Source organism: Electrona antarctica, assembly GCF_951216825.1.
Source record: "Electrona antarctica genome assembly, chromosome: 12".
In the NCBI taxonomy this organism is placed as follows: Eukaryota; Metazoa; Chordata; class Actinopteri; order Myctophiformes; family Myctophidae; genus Electrona; species Electrona antarctica.
Genome location: NC_136793.1, coordinates 43269141 through 43285988, shown reverse-complemented (window position 1 = coordinate 43285988; position 16848 = coordinate 43269141). Strand labels below are relative to the sequence as shown.

General features: G+C 41.2%; 1 protein-coding gene across 7 annotated transcripts in view; it reads left to right on the top strand.

The window, feature by feature from the left end:
- The window catches only part of LOC306933361 (multivesicular body subunit 12B-like), a 168309-nt gene that overhangs the window by 131351 nt on the left and 20110 nt on the right, over positions 1-16848 (top strand). For all 7 annotated transcript variants that reach the window (XM_079515560.1, XM_079515561.1, XM_079515559.1 and 4 more), the window contains 2 exons: positions 500-613; positions 14992-15050. In XM_079515560.1, coding sequence (XP_079371686.1) covers positions 500-613; positions 14992-15050 — 173 coding nt within the window. The remainder of the gene's footprint in view (positions 1-499; positions 614-14991; positions 15051-16848) is intronic.

Genomic DNA, 16848 nt, shown 5'->3' with positions numbered 1-16848 from the left:
ATCATTAAAGCCGGGCTGTTGCCTGGATCCAATGAGAGCCGCCATTGGACTGGCCCCATGAAGTGAACGCAGTTTGCGTCTATACTTAAGGCTCTGAGTGGACTCTGCCATCCAATTGACTTAGAAGTTAGAACATCTTTTTAAATATTTTTTTTTGAGGGGCCTATGCCCCAGAGAAAAGTGAGGACGGAAAAGTGAGGACACAAATTGTGATTGGCCGGTATGAGATGATGTATGATTATATATGTTGATAAGAGCGCCCCTCACTTCACACGGGTGTGTTTTTTTTAAATTATAGTTATAATTATAGTGTTTGGTGTGAATGGCCCTTTAAGCTTGAGTTATTACTATTATCATTATGATTATCATTAAAACAACATTATACAGTATTTCTGTATAAAGTTCTCCACTGAAGTGAAGTGCAGTACAGTACGTGATTTTGTAGCATATGAACAATGATGATTTTTCTTAATAATGAAGTTCAGTAATCTTTTCCTAGTGAAGTTAACAGCATGGGGATATGGTATCGAATGGGAGATGTTCCTCGGATACAGCAAGCATCACCAACTGGATCAACTACAGCTTCAAGCGAACCACAGCCCAGCATAGCAAGGTACTGTCTCGTCATAATTCTTTCCAGAAAATTCAGTGAAAATTCTTGAAGTTCAGTGTCAAGAGAGAGCTAATGTCCTCTCTTCTATGCTCCTGCATGTAAAGCAATGAAGTCCTTGGTAATTGATCTCTCCTGAGCAAACTGCAGAAAAGGTTGTGTCTGGACATAGAGGAGAGGTAGTGAGGGTTCACTGGAGAGACAGGCTAACTAGACAGGATCCTCAGAACAAGAACATGAGTTCAATGAGGGCTAAACTCCTGCTATTTGTGCTGTGTCCCAGGAGGCTCAGGCAGGTCGCTCTCTGACGGTGGTGACAGGAGTGTTGTACTGTGCAGACAAAAGAGGAAGAGCTGTAGCCCGGAGAGGGAGGGAGGGAGACAGCTGCAGAGGAAGGGAGGAGAGCTCCAAGAGCCTCCGCCATCCTGGAGCCCCATAACCCCCCACCTTCCCTCCCTTCCAACCCCAACCCTCTCAGCTGCTCACCCTTCCTCTGCCTCAGGCCCAGCAAGAAGGAGCAGGTCTTTGTACCGCGTCCAGATCAAACAGCTCAATTATTTATTGCAACCAAAGAGCTGGGGATTTCCACAGCAAAATGTAAATAAACAATCAAGACTCCTTCAAAATGGCAGCATGGTGGAGAGACTCAACTTGGCTGGGGCACGGCTGGCTTTGCCAGCTTAAAATGTGGTGCCTTGCCATTGAGTGCTGGGCTGGGGAGAAACCACTTCACAACCTAGGCCAGAGTGGGTGAATGCCAACAGGGTCCACTGCTCAGATGGCAACTCAGTGGAATAAGAGTGTGCTGAAATGCTGAAAGTTTGTTCAAAGGGAAACTATGATTTTTTTTTTGGTTTTGTTTTGTTTTTTGTGAGCTAGATTTGTAAGCTAGATTTTGGAGAATCATCCGTATTTCAGCTTGAAGATGGTCAGTAATCTTTGATGTCTTCCAACAACGGTGAGAGCCTCGGCTGTACTCCCGACTTGCAAAATGTTACCGGTAATCCTCCGTTCTTTTGAAGCCTGCTTTCATGTTGGTGAGGCACTGGGGTTGGAATAAATTGCACCTCGAAGCAACTCACACGCCCCTCCTGCTGCCTGCTGAGATCACAGGCTCCTGTTTTTGTATTAACATTAAAATTCATGCCACAGTGTGCAAGTCTTCTTTTTAGTGCATTTCCATCCATAATGCACAGACACATAAGGACAGTTTGTGGGCAGTAGGCGCTCTTGCCAATTTCGACAGTGCCAGGTCTTTGGCAATTTATCTTTAGAAACTGGCATGGCATCCGTTCTGCGTACTTGTACTTTACACAAACACATCACCATACGTATTTGTGTGTCTTTCAGAATCACAAATGAGAGGTTTTGGCACAGTGATTCATGACGGTTGGTCACAGTCACAGATTGATTAATAAATATAACAGTACAGTAGTAGTCACTTTCCTTGTAGCATCATTTGGCTGTACTTTATTCATATTCTGCATGTGAAAATTCCTTCCCCATCCCTCCTTGGAGCCATCTATAGTATAACAACTTTATGGCCTTTGGAGAATGGCACCTCTTTAAATTTAAGTGCCCTTTACAGTCAGTGCAAAAGATGTTTTAAATACAGTCAATAATGTGTACATTTTTAATGACCCTTATAATTTGGAAGCTGCAGTGATCCCTCTCAAATGTTACGTTGCCTCGGGCAGCAAGAACTTGTTAGTGTGCACTAACTTAAGTCAGGTTTTTCAGTTGTGTAAAGCTGTATTAAATAAACTGTAATTATAAACTGTTCAATGTGTTATTATGAGAGTTGCTGTACTGTACATTTAGTATATAATGAATCCAGTGGTTAAATCTAAATGTGTTTTACATTGAAGGTCTCATTGTTTTGACTTATACAGTACTTGATGAGAAGAAACAAGAGTTTCAAAGTCCTGCTAGTGACCCCTTGAAGCCATGCTGCTCCCAACTAAACCAAAGTGATTTGAACTGACAGTGCTGTCCTTAGTGCCCCAAAAGCTTTTAAGTAAAATAAAACAAAGTATGGTCCTAACGGAAATGCCTTTAGGCATTTCCACTGGAATTTGGTCACCTAAACCCATAGGGTTTATCCTGTAATAATATATTATGCTAATATGATGTAGATGATGGGATATCTTGTGCAAAAGGTTGACTGTGACCCAGTGCAGCAAATAATGATGATCAGTAATTTGTTATTTTCAATCCATATTGAAATCCATATCAATATTCAATCATATCATATTCAATCCATATCTTAATCTCGGATACAGTCGAGAAAGGAAGGGAACTACTACTGGCAGTAGAAAAGGAGTGCAGGAAGATCGGCCTCGAGCTCAATGCGACTGTGGCTCAAGAGGTAGAGCAGGTCGTCCAATGATCCATGGGTCGGCGGTTCGAATCCCGGCTCCTCCTGTCTACATGTCGAAGTGTCCTTGGGCAAGACACTGAACCCCAAATTGCTCCCGATGTGCTGGTTGGTACCTTGCATGGCTTCCACCGCAATCGGTGTATGAATGTGTGTGTGAATGGGTGAATGTAATGCACAATCTATGTAAAGCGCCTTGGATAAAGGCTCTATATAAATGCACCATTTACCAATGCCAAGAAAACAAAGGTAATGACCGTCAACACTGAGGACAAAACCATTGCCACTGCACCGCAGCCACTGCAGTGCTCGAGCCAGTCGAGGACTTCAAATACTGTACCTCGGGGCCTGGACTGCCTCAACTGAACAGGACCTGAAGGTTCGGAGAGCACTTGCCTAGAAAGCCTTGCATGGGATGAGGAGTGTGTGGAAATCAGATATGGGAGAAGACCTTAAGAGGCGGCTGTTTATAGCTACTGTGGAGTCGGTACTGCTGTATGGGGCCGAGATATGGACCCTCACAGTACAACAGGAAAAAGTCACATGGACGGACCACATTAGAAATGTGGACCTCGATGGGGATTGGGGACTTACCCCGGGTCGCGGACAAAGTCAGAGAGAGAAGGATGAGGCTGACAGGGTACTGCGTCAAGCACACAGAACTGGGGAGCCAACCCAGGGCAAAGCCAGGAGAGGAAAGAAGTGTACCACCTACTATATGTAGACGTACTGCGGCGCGACAGCTTAGCTAACAACACTGCAGAGCTGGTGTTGGCTAGACCTCACTCTCACAGTAACTTAATTTAACAATCCATATTTTTGTCTCCACCAGGCCGAAGGCATGGGGAGAGAGTATGTTTTGCACTCCGTCCGTGTGTCCGTCCGTCCATCCATCCTTCCATCCATTATCAGCTAATCTCCGGCACCGTTGGCCCGATCCATGCCAAACTGTGCACACACACTCCCTGGAGGCCAACGACGAACCTCTGCCCCAAATACTCCTCAACAGCCTGTTATATCGCCACCATGAGGCTGATTTAGGCAAAACACATTTCTGTAGATAACTCGTACACATTTTATCCATACATCACACAATTCGGTATACAGTATACACTATCTCCATAGTCATGTGATCAACACGAATCTGCACAATTTCCCATCTTTCATCCTGTTTGGCTAAGATTGTCTTCCAAAGCTCACATGATTGGTCCGTTTCGAACAAAATGCCACAAATCACAAACACGGTGTCCAATTTCCATGAAATTATACACACACATTTCCACTAGGCCGAGGACGACATGCCACTATTCTTTTCCCAAATCAGTCTCACGGTGGCGCTATAACAGGCCAATTCCTGTTTTTACCTATAACTGCATCGATCTGTATACAACTTATGTATGCGCACTCCCTAGAGGCCATGGAAAAAACATTTTCCCTGCATCCCTCCACATCTACCGGTTATAACGCCACGATGAGGCCGATTTCTGCAAAACACATTGTTTATGTTAGTCGCACAATCTTGATCACAGTCATGTGATCAAGACGAGCCTGTTGGATTTCTCAGATTCTACACTGATTAGCTAAGATTGCCTTCCAAAGTTTTCAGGAGTAGCCCGTTTTGTCCTGCTCATCCAGAATTCTATCCTCAGAGATGCTATGAGTGATCTGGCTCTGCATTTCCTCAACAAAATGAAGAAAATTGTTGCAAGAAACAAACAAACAAAAAAAAACCTGTTTATATTACTCCTAAACATTTAGCCAAACATCACACACACTCCTATCCTCCTGGTGGAGACCTGTGCCCAGAAGGGCACTTTTTCTAGTTTGTTTTGTTTTTTGTGGCTTTCGCCTTAAGTTTTATATTGTTTTATGGAGGGATAGACAGGCGGCTGACAGGAAATGGGGAGAGAGATGGGGGGATGACATGCAGTAAAGGCTGTCAGGATCGGGAGTCGAACCCGCGGCACACTGCCAGACTGGATTACCAGCCAAGGTGCCTGGACCGCTGAGCCACGGCCCAGGCAACAATCCATATTTTGTTCAAACAAATTATTACATAGGCTAATTATATTTTCAGCAATGCTTCGTAGAACAGTTCAGTTAACAGTCCCTCATAAATATGGATGGATTCTCCCTTGCATTTTCATCTAATTTGACAGTAGATCAACCTATTTCAAAGTCCAAAATCTGCAGACTTCCTATCAGGAGAAAATGTTGATTATTCCAACACAAATTTCTAGTAATGTAGGTCAAATATGTCTAATTTTAAAACCAAAGATGAAATAATTGAATATGGGATAGGGTCTTGTGTGTCTGTGTTTGGGTGGACCCCTGAAGACCTTTCGTGTAAAGTCCATCTTTCATACGATCATGAAGTATCATAACATCAATCCCTCACTCCCTAAAAAGGAATTAACCATTACATTGAATTACATATGTTTGGGTTAGTCCCAATTCAACTTTCAATTCAACTTACCTTTTTGTTATATAACTAAGTTGTGTGAGGAGAATCATAATGAAACCACAACAATAGTCTCTCTTCCATTGTGACATCAGCCAGCCATGATGCCTGCCTCTCTTTGTGCACAAAAGCCAGATTTTGTTACTTTCCACCTATTCACAAGGACTGAGTTCTGGGATCGGGGGTCTGTTTTATTGCAACGTTCTGGGTTAAATTCCAAGGACTGTGTAGTGTGTATGAGTTGCACGGCATGCATAACTAAAACAACATGGAGAGAAGCTATACATGTTTGGCCCTCCTGTCTTGTCCTACAGTAAGTAACTGCATCGGGAGATCAGATCAGGTGACGCTGAGATAAAAGTTGCTCAAAACACACTGCACAGACTACAGCTGACTGCAGTGCCGATGGCACTGTTCTGTGCCTGCGTGAGAGGACATAACTCTTCTTACCATAATGAATAATGAATAACGTTCTACCCATTTTCCACCAAAATGACTTTATGCTTTTTTATGTGAGTAAATCCCCCCAAAATGACTCCTTACCCCTTTACACTGCCAGTAGAATATTCTGTTTATATTTCTGGTGTGTCATGTTTGACCCAGATAATTATGGTACACAAAACCAGGGTGTTTATCATCTTATCAATCATAATGTTCTTTTGCAAGACATTAGTGTGTTCCATAACAGAAGTGCTTTCAAGTACCTTCAAGTCTCTCTCTCTCTCTCTGACACACATACACACACACACACACACATACACACACACTCTCTTACTCTATCTTTCTCCCTCTCTGTGTGCAGCTCGCACATATCTATTTTTAGGGGTAAATGTGAGTGAAATCACTGAAATGCTCTCCCTTCCCAAAGTTTCCAACCATCTCTGCCGACAGGTTTCAGACTGATTATGGAACATTGATTGTTGTTTATTTTGTTTAATTAAAATGAAAAAAAAATCAAATGTACCAATACTACCACCAAATCAGAGTTAGCATATCAAGTATTATGTTTTACTATGTTTTCCTATTTGTGTGTTTCAAATGTAATTGTTGCGCAAATCCACTATTATTCATTTAACAAAATATATTAATTCAAAGTATTAATAGGTTTTTTTCCAAAGATAGGTATTTTGTGTGTGAAAATCTTTCCTGATCAGAAAAACATAGTTCCATAAACTATGAACTGTAATTTCCAAAATCAGCCGGTCAATCTATTCTGATCTCATTTTGTAGCACTGGTCGTATTCGTCTTGCTGCATTCAGTCACATTTAAGCCTGATGGTGGGACTAGAGTAAAGGTGATGGTGTCACTCATTAGGCCATTTAGAGTTTGCGATGTTTTATGTGCAGGTGAAAATCAGAGGAGAAAGAAGGTGCACAGCAAAATGTATTGTAATCTAGACTACAATGAACACATTCCCTCCCGTTACCATAGGCGGGATCGTGAGGCCATGCAGTGCCAGTGAAATGCGCGAAAAAGTAAAGAAGAGCCCTCATCCGGCCGATCCGGAAGTGATAGCCATCCATATCTGTAGTCTAGCTGCAGGCTGTGGACGATCGCTGGGAGGATTATTATTATTAGCGCGAGCTCAGATTAATGTTTTATAAACTCCCAAACATGGTAATTTATCCCATTTTTAGCAGAAAAAAACGCGTGCACGGAGGATTCGGATGTAGACCGTTTCTACCATGAAAAAAATAATAATTAAAAAATCTGATTTTTAATTCTGGAATAAATCTTAAAGGGGAAAACCACCCATTTTCAACATTTTACTATGTCATTAATATACCTTAGAGCTGTTGTGTGGAAATAATAAAAAGTCCTCCCATTTTGTGTTTCCTAGAACTGTAATTATGAAAGAAATCATTAACATGGTGAAACACATCTTGATGATGTCATCAAGATGTGTTTCACCATGTTAATGATTTTTAGAACAGCTCTAAGGTACATTAATGACATAGTAAAATGTTGAAAATGAGTGGAATGCCCCTTTAACTAAACCTGAGATTTCTCGTGCTGGCAAAGGCGGTTGCGGTTTTTCTTCTCCCTTCTTCTTCCTCCAAAAATAGCAGTTCTGGTGTAACCATGCAGTCGGTTTTCGCGAAACTTGGCAATAATATGGTAGAGGGCTATGTCAAACGGTGAGGATACGAAGCCCACGACCATTGACCAAAGGGTGGCGATATAGAAAACGTTGAACAGGCTTAGCTCATGAACCGTTTGACCGTCAGCAATAAAACTTCGATACACATATGCATCTCCTCATGCCGAACAACTTTCGTGTTCTGACTTGTTTTGACCTCTGTCCTTTGGATCTCCCACCATTTGAATTATATGAAAAACTGTTCAAATCTATCTCCTCCTGGGATCTTTGATCAAAATTCATGAAAGTTTCTACCCACAAACTTTGGACCAATATCGAAAAAGAATCAGGAGTACATTTTTTATGAGGCAATGAAAATTGCAGTTTTATGAAAATTCTTCTTCTGCCCCTAATGCATACATGCAGAGTTCACGTGTTTATGAAACGTATGGTGCCAAATACTGTCTTACTCCAATTGGCCAAAGAGGGGCACTATAGCAATTGTTTGAAAATGAAAACTTTGAACGTTGGTCGTTTGGCCAAAATCCATGGCACTTGTTTACACATGTCACTGTCACTTTGACCAGTAATCTCCGCCCTCAGATTTTCTGCCATTTTGAGCTGTTTGAAAAACAGGATTTTCTGCCTGGATTTTTTAGCAATTTGCGTGAAACGTTCTACACACAATCTATGGACCATTATCTAAAATATCAGTTGAAGGGAAGTTTGTACGTGAGAATTTGTAAAATTGATATAGCTCCACTTTGAGCACATATACAGTAATTAATGCCTTGTTTGGCGAAAAGCTATGGAACTTGTTTTACACATGTGCCTTGACTCATGCGGAACACATCTGTCACTTTGTAGGCCTACGTAAAGCAATTTGTAAAAAAAAAAATATATATATATAGCTGCAACTCCTGCAAGCAGTGATAAAAAGGACTACCGGTATATGCAATACGCACAATAAGCAAGTCATTTTGGGGTCTGTTTGGGGTACGAACAGCTTCAATACCGCTGGGTGACCTAAAGTGGCACTGTTGAGCAGCCTAAATGGGCCATTCACACAGAGCACTCACTATAACTGCAACCAACCAGCGGTGTTGTTGAGCAGCCTGCACCGCTCAGTTCACACAGGTGTGATTTTTCTTATTACTTGGCCCCATCTTATAACTGCTTGCAACTATATTTGTTTTTTTTGTATTTTTATTTTTTGTTAACTCATTTATTGCAGCTAGCTGTTAGCATAAATCCCAGTTCCAGGTGCCACCATACGCGTTCACTTTAAGAGTCAGAATTTGCCTGCTCAACCATTATATAGACGGGAGTATACATTGGGGTCCGTATATATATACCTTATATGACGTCCCCTAGCATAAGGGGTCCGTATATATACGGACATGGGAAACAAAGAATTAAAAAGTTCAATAGCCGGGGTCTCCCTGTCTGTCCAGCTCTCTAGTAAAAAATTCATACATACACCAATTTCATCCAATCAGGAGAGAGAACCCATTTATCAGCTTATAGTGTTCCAGTTCCAATTTTGGTCCGGATGTTTTTGTTTCATCACTTCTAATTTCACTTGTTTGTGCTGTATCCTGTAAAAAACAAATATCACTTACAGGACCTTTTAAGGGTAATGCTATGCATGGTCCATTCATTTTCACAGTTCCCTCTTCGTTAATATTGTTGTTTACAGTACTATAAAAGCAGCTATGGGTTACAGGCAACTGATCTTCAAATCTTTGAGCATTGTAAAGGCTTTTTATCAGGTTCGTCCAAGTATTCCAAACGGCTACAGTGACCCTTACATTTATTCATGGCCTCAGTCTGATGTCAACCATTTTGGCTTGCTCTCTGTCAAGAAAAGGCCATATCGCCACTTCCAGACTTCATAATGTGAAAAACCTGTACCGTCCGGTCAGCCTTTTACCCTGGCGTCCACTGTAGCCCCACCAACCCCCTCATCCTGGCCAACGCTGCCATTTGTTCTCCTGATAAAACTGTCATCGCTGAAGCGGATATCTGACCTCTACTGTATGACTGGTAGCATACAGTAAATTAACCTTGTCCTAATATCGCTATTTCTTTCCCCTCAGAATCAAGGTTTCTGACACTTATAATAGCCTATAGTTCACAGCCTGTAGACACTTATTTTTCTTTTTTAAATCAAACGACCAAATGACAAATGTCGAGGCCAAGTGTCTTTTTTTGTCGTTGCAGAAAGTCATCAGTGTCAGGAATGACATGCATATCAATACACCTTGTATTTCCCCGCCCTATGCTTTTGACACGGTGCAGTGTTGTACAGTTGGGTGCCACCGATATTGTCCCTTATCATTTGACCCATTTAGGCCTGACCTCAATTTTTTTTTAAATCCTTCTAAATCATCCAGTTTTCTGAAATAAATATTTTCACGATTTTTCAAAAATAGCAGACCTACAAGCTCGTAGCGCGCCACTCGGTGGCGCGCTATGAGCTTGTAGATCTGCTATTTTTCAATAGCTAAATTATAACAATGTTTAAAAAGGGGTTTTGCGCAGATCACGCAAAGCTCAGCAAAAAGAAAAGGACAATATTGATGGCCTCCAACTGTAGTTCTACACTGCCATTTTATCACTGCTTTAATCAGCTCTTCTCACTGCACACGACTCTTGAATAGAAAGACACAGTGTCACTGTCACTGTGCTCTGTGACAGATCTCCCATCTAAAACGTTAGAATACATAATCATTGTTTTGAATGCTCCAATTTTATTATTCCACAGAATTCTAAAAAGTTGCAATATATATATTTATATTTGTATTTTAAAGCGTCTCAATTCAAACCAAAGGGATGCAAAGAGCGGTGCCACAAACGATAGTGATCAGCCCAGATCTGATGGGCTCGGGACTGTGCTCAAAGGTTTTTCCAGTGATTTCAGAGAGATCCTCTTTTCAACACCTGACACTGAGCTTAAAGGAAGATAACGATGGGTGAGAAAAGCAGCACTGTCTGCACATGGAGGAAGGTGTGGAGATGTTGTCACAGGGAAGGCTGGATGCGTGTCAAAACAAGAGCTTCCAACTCTCTGTCGCAGCTCCGGCTCATCCCTCATATCGTTGCAGTTGGGCAGAAAACTTGTATCTCCATATTTCAACCGTTTTAGTGTTTTTTCTTGCAAATTAAAACCTTACTTCATCATACAAGAGTGTCACACAAAACATCATAATAAACAAGGAACGGTTTTGGACATACAAGGTTTCCACCCGATTGTGACGATATTATGCATAACTTTATACTAAAGTAATAAGCCACTAGAGGTCGCAGAGTATTTTAATGGCGCAGTGAGGCACGACGTGCTAGCGGAGTGCCTCCGACCATCTCGGCCATTATATAATGTTCTAAAACTGTTACAAATATTAAAACAATTAAAACAGTTCTTAATATTTCACTTCAAGAACAACTTCTACAAGAAAGTAGTTCCTGCATGCTACCAGGAAGATCTTCCTGACAGAGACTAGTGCCTGTTTACTCGGCCACTCCAGTCAGGCTGTTTCTCAGGTACACATAAACAGTAATTCCATATTCCATAGAAATTCATATATTTTTAACGCCAGATTTAGCTACTAAAACTCCTCACAAAAAGTTTGGAAACTTAACTTTGGTTCATTATTTCTCCTCTTTAATAATACTTTGGTATTATTAATTAATTAATTTATAACATTTGAATCGTTGATTAGTCACCTTTACAACGAGTACAGCTTGTAAGCCCAGGCATTCGTGGACGCACTCCTACGTGCCGTTAGGGTTATGGACAGGGTTAGTAATGGCGGAATGGCGGTGCGTCGGAATAGCTGGCTTCAGAATAGCAGGCTTCGGAATGCTGGCGTCTAACCTCGTGGAATGAGCAACACAGTAGCGCCCCCAAAAATAATTGCCAAAAATATTGTTCTGTTGGCATTCACCCTTGTTTTCAATTGCTTAGTGGATTGGATGATTGCACTCTCCCATAGTAATAAGGAAAAAACAACACATGTTGGCCATTTTTACACTCAGTGTTGGGGAACTCAGTAGTGTGTGGAAGATCCATACACAGTCACAACAGCTTGGCACCTCCTCCTCATGCTGGTCACAAACCTAGCCACATTTAGCTGTGGGATGGCATCCCATTCCTCAACCAGCATTTGTTGCAAGTCAGCCAACGTGGTTACGGCACGGAGAACGATATGCAGATTGCTGCACAGATCATGGGCCATCTTTCCATGGGGGCAGTGTCATGGTATTGGGCAGTATCTCTCTCACAGGCAAGACAGACCTTGTCATCATTGATGGCAATATCAATGCCGCTTGTTTTCCTTACAAGCCCCGCCCGAAGCCCCTCAGTCACTCGCCGTCGCACACAGGCAGTACTTAGAAGCTCTGCACGGCCGGGGCTTGTAAGGAAAACAAGCTCTCCCCTTTGCTCGTTCAGCTACATACCTGTATATGCTGGATCACTATATAAACAAATAACGCACATGTGATTGATATATGCTGCTGAACTAAGGAGTAGATTTTAGTCTGTTTTATCACTAAATGAAAACCAGGCAATCAGAATCAAGGAATGGGACTGGCCGTTTTAGAATCTGTCGTATGGCGGCGTTGCATGCTGAAAATTGTAGATCGACAAGCTCACAACAAGCTTGTAGATCAGCTATTTTCAGCGTGTGATGCCATGGTAGCAATCAGTCTTCACTCTCATCTTTGTATTGGTTCTCTGCTGACTAACTCTTGTGTATCCAGACAGTCTCACCAACGTTCTCTTATAGATTATTTTGTTCAAATTATGGCTTTATTTGCTTATTCCATAAGGAACAACATAAACATGCATATGCATTAAAAAACGTTAAAAAAAAATGTAATCAGTGTCATCAAGCAATCCTTCGTGCCTCAGTGTACATAGTTGGACTAATGTGATTTTAACTTACACAGATTTCATGGGACCAAAAAGCTTTTGATCGGAGGTGTAATTGTGTAAATCTTTTAGGCCGTGTTCCCAGTTTCAGTAATTTGATGAGGAACAACACTATAATTGAATATTCAAATTAGGAATATCTGTCAATATGGCTCCCTTTGCCTGAAATGAGGATTAATTGTTGTCAAAACTCCAGTGGCCAACATAATATGAGCTCAAGCACTGTGGTTTATTATGAATCCACGTTGCCATGTTTTTGTTTTAAGAATTAGTGGTTTAATTGATTTGCCATATGTTACGCTCACCAGCGCACCTGAAATTGTATTTAGAAATCAGAGAGTTTTGGTTCTCTGCATCAAACAGATGGGTATGGTAACCCTAGTGGTTGACTGACTATAGAAAAGGATTGTATACATTATGCATGCTGTTCTGATTCTCTATTATTTAACTGCTACGTTTGCTTCTTACATAGAGTGAGTAGTTCAACACAGCAGTTCTTATGCTTTCTTCTTGATATTCGTCTTTTTTGTTTGCACAACAGGTGATCATTTTTGATGATGAGTTTTCTAATTCTTTGTTTTTACATAACATCATAATTTACAAATTTCAATTTAGGCATTTAGCAGATGCTGTTAATCCGGAGATAAACACGAGGTTATACATCTAATGCATTGAGGCATTGTAGTGCCTCAGTAATTTAGGATCATAGGTAAACCAATAACCTTTCATCAGTCTAAAAACAGTATAATATCAAAAACAAATAATATGTACATTGAAACTATACAAACTATAGCATGCCAGGTCAGCAAATGACCTGTCCTGGAGGATCACACCTAGGATCACACAAATGACCTGTCCTGGAGGATCACACCTACTGTAGGATCACACAAATGACCTGTCCTGGACTAGGATCACACAAATGACCTGTCCTGGACTAGGATCACACAAATGACCTGTCCTGGAGGATCACACCTACTGTAGGATCACACAAATGACCTGTCCTGGACTAGGATCACACAAATGACCTGTCCTGGAGGATCACACCTAGGATCACACAAATGGGTGCCTTAAAGTAGGGTTTCTCAAATGTTTTTTTTTGTAATTATTGCTCTTCCATTAAATAATAAATATTATGCTTTTAATAGAAAAACGAAACAAAAAACAACATCAAACTAAATTCCTTCAGTTTATCGATGCTTGGGAAATGTTTCAATGCTCGGATAGGTATGCATTTTCTTTTCTTGGCAGAGTCAACCTTTGCAAAAGGTAAAGAGAATTCTTCACCGAACATGACAATCATCCCCACAAGATTGATGCCAACCTTTTAAAAATGCACCACTGGCCTGGATTTAACATGGCCAAATGCTGATGTAAACAAGGCAGGGGAAAAGTCGACCCCATCATTGCAAATAAATCTGAGTTGCAGACTTCATCTCATAAATACCACAACCTGCCACGAGTCTTGTTTTATTGCTGTTGATGGAAATTATTGCATTTATTTATCTCATCCAAAGAGATAAGGCTTTGGAAGCCACAACTCATGCACGGTGGCTTCGCCCTCAGAACGCCATTAGTCTTAAATTTCAAGAATTTATTTGTTAACCCCGCTCAAGCTGAGATTGATTATGATATTCATAAACAGACCCACCTAAAAATGCATGGATGCAGAAAACACGCTTTATTGTTTACAGCTCTAAATTTGCTCGAACTTGCAAAAATATTTCTTATCTTTTTCAACACTGTTGTATACCCCCCCCCCCCTCCCCCATGATCTTTCTTTAACTTTCTCAACCTATTATATGCATTTTACAGCTAGAGTCCTCATGTCTACTACTCCTGTCCTGCTCAACTGTAGTGTTACCCTAGGGCGGTTTCCAAGTACTTAGTTTTGCATGGTCAATTGGTCATCGTTAGACAGAGTGGTGGTTCATAATATCAGTTTTTAGCTTCTTTTGCATTCAATGCTTGTCACATTATGTGGTTCTCCTGAAGCCTAGACATTTCTAGCGCTTGCTGTGGATTTATTGATCAGTGGGGGTGAGTCACCGGGTGTAATTCATGATAGCTTGATTGATGAGGATTTCAATCTTTTATGGTTTGTTAACCTCAACTGCCCATGAAGTGCATTGCATGCTGTTTTCTGTAATACAAGGCCATAGAGTGGTACAACAGACTTCCCCTGAGTGATGGAATCACTTTATTCATAAAGAATTAAGAAGACCCTAATCCTACATTGGTTATCAGTAGTAAAATTACTATATGTAGTCATATCATTATGTACTGTACATATACTACTACCACTAATTTGTTCACACTCACAGCTAAATAAAATATCAATGGTCACAGCATACTGTACCAGGTACGTCTAGTTCATGGTTTAGTAAGGTTATTTTTAGACAGTAGACACTTCACATCAGGTGTGTGTGTGTGTGTGTGTGTGTGTGTGTGTGTGTGTGCGTGTGCGCGCGCGCGCATATTCATATTCATTGATTCTTAGTCTTATCATTGTTACTATTACCCCACCAGGAGAACCAACAGTAGACCTGAGTATGAACATCAGGGCAGTGGTATCTACACCATTTCAGGTAAGCTGTTACACACTTCATACATAGTTACATACCAGTACATAACGGTGATGTGCAAACCCAAACTATATGCAGACTTTTGGGTTGTGCTCGGAGAGGAGGGCTGCTCATTTCATCCTGTTGGTGTGTGGTGTGTGAAGACAACCCATCCGGGTATTTACGATCAGACGTTGAATCGTTGCCACCTACAACCATGAGAAGCTGAGGTTTATGGTGTTCATAAGCTATTTGAGCTAATAACACAACGTTCATTCGAACATTGCACATGCGAGTGCTATGGACATGATATGCAAAGTGACCCGGCCTCTGCTCATAAAACGGTGTGTTGAGGACATGGCCCTTAAATCAAAGTCCGAAGTACTTTGTAGCGCTGGTCTGTCTGTTATGCCGCTCTGTGTGCCACTGTGTGTATACTGCAGCCCCAAATGTAGACTGAACCTGGCTACCGATACAGAGCCTCTAGCCTGTGGGGACCGTAACCGGGAGCGTACCTATGTTCCCCAGGTTCTATGTTCCCCACCATGCAAAAAAGGTTTTTTGTTCCCCACTTAGAATAAACCTAAACCAGAAATCTAACCTAGTAATTTTAGTAATTCTAGTAAGACTACAAGTATTTTAGCAACTTAGTCTTAGTGTTACTTTTAGTTGCAAATTCTGATTTAAGCTCAGTCTTTGAACAATCCATTGAACTTTAGGTCTGCCTAGGCTACTTAAACTATCTAGTCTTAGCCAACTAAAACTTAACACTGGCATAAAATAAAATAAAACATAATTGCTCAGACTCTTCAACAAAGATGGCAAAAACAAACATTCTTTGTTCTGTACTTATACAGTACATACAATTGTATAGTACAAAACGCTGAAGTCCTTAAACCAGAAACCTATAACGCTGACCCTAAACCCTAAGGTAAGTGGGGAACATAGAACCCGGGGAACATAGGGATGACCCCCCGTAACCCATGACAACAGCAGATCCTATAGCCTGTGGGGAACGTATTTAACCGTGAGAGAGCCCATAGCCTGATACCCTTATTTGGAGTTTTTCAGAAAACTTAGGTCAGGTCAGGATGGTCTAAATGGGTTAATCACATGATTCCACAGAGAATTGTCTAACGATTTGCAAGTTTTAGACAAAATGGCAAGCAGAATTTTTGATTGAATGACCTATGGTTCAAGAGTTATAGGCCAAAATGTGAAGCACCGTGTTATAGGGGCGTCATGCGGCCGATATGAAAACGTGTGTGTGCAAAGTTTCATGCCAATCAGACTGGCTGTGGCCAAGATTAGCTGCTCACAGACTAGTCTCACGTGGCCAGACTGTTGCCTCCTGCAAATTTCAAATGCTTCCGTCATACAGTCTGGAGCACGGAAACTCTGATCATGAGTAAAATATAAAGCGGAAGTGAAGCCTCCTTTCCACTTCCGTTTCGTCTTTACAGTCGCGCATATTTATCCTAATATAAATAGAAATCATCTAAACATATATAGCTTGCTGCTTAGCAGAAATAGAAATAAAAAATAATAATCTCTAAAGATATTTTAAAATATATTTTTGTCAACGGAAATGGCAGCTTCCTTTTCAGGTACAGTTGGAGGCCATCGATATTGTCCTTTTCTTTTTGCTGAGGTTTGCGTGATCTGCGCAAAAGGACAGTTAACCCATTTTGGGCGGGAACCCCTTTTGGTGTTTTAAACATTGTTATAATTTAGCTATTGAAAAATAGCAGATCTACAAGCTCATAGCGCGCCACCGAGTGGCGCGCTACGAGCTTGTAGGTCTGCTATTTTTGAAAAATCG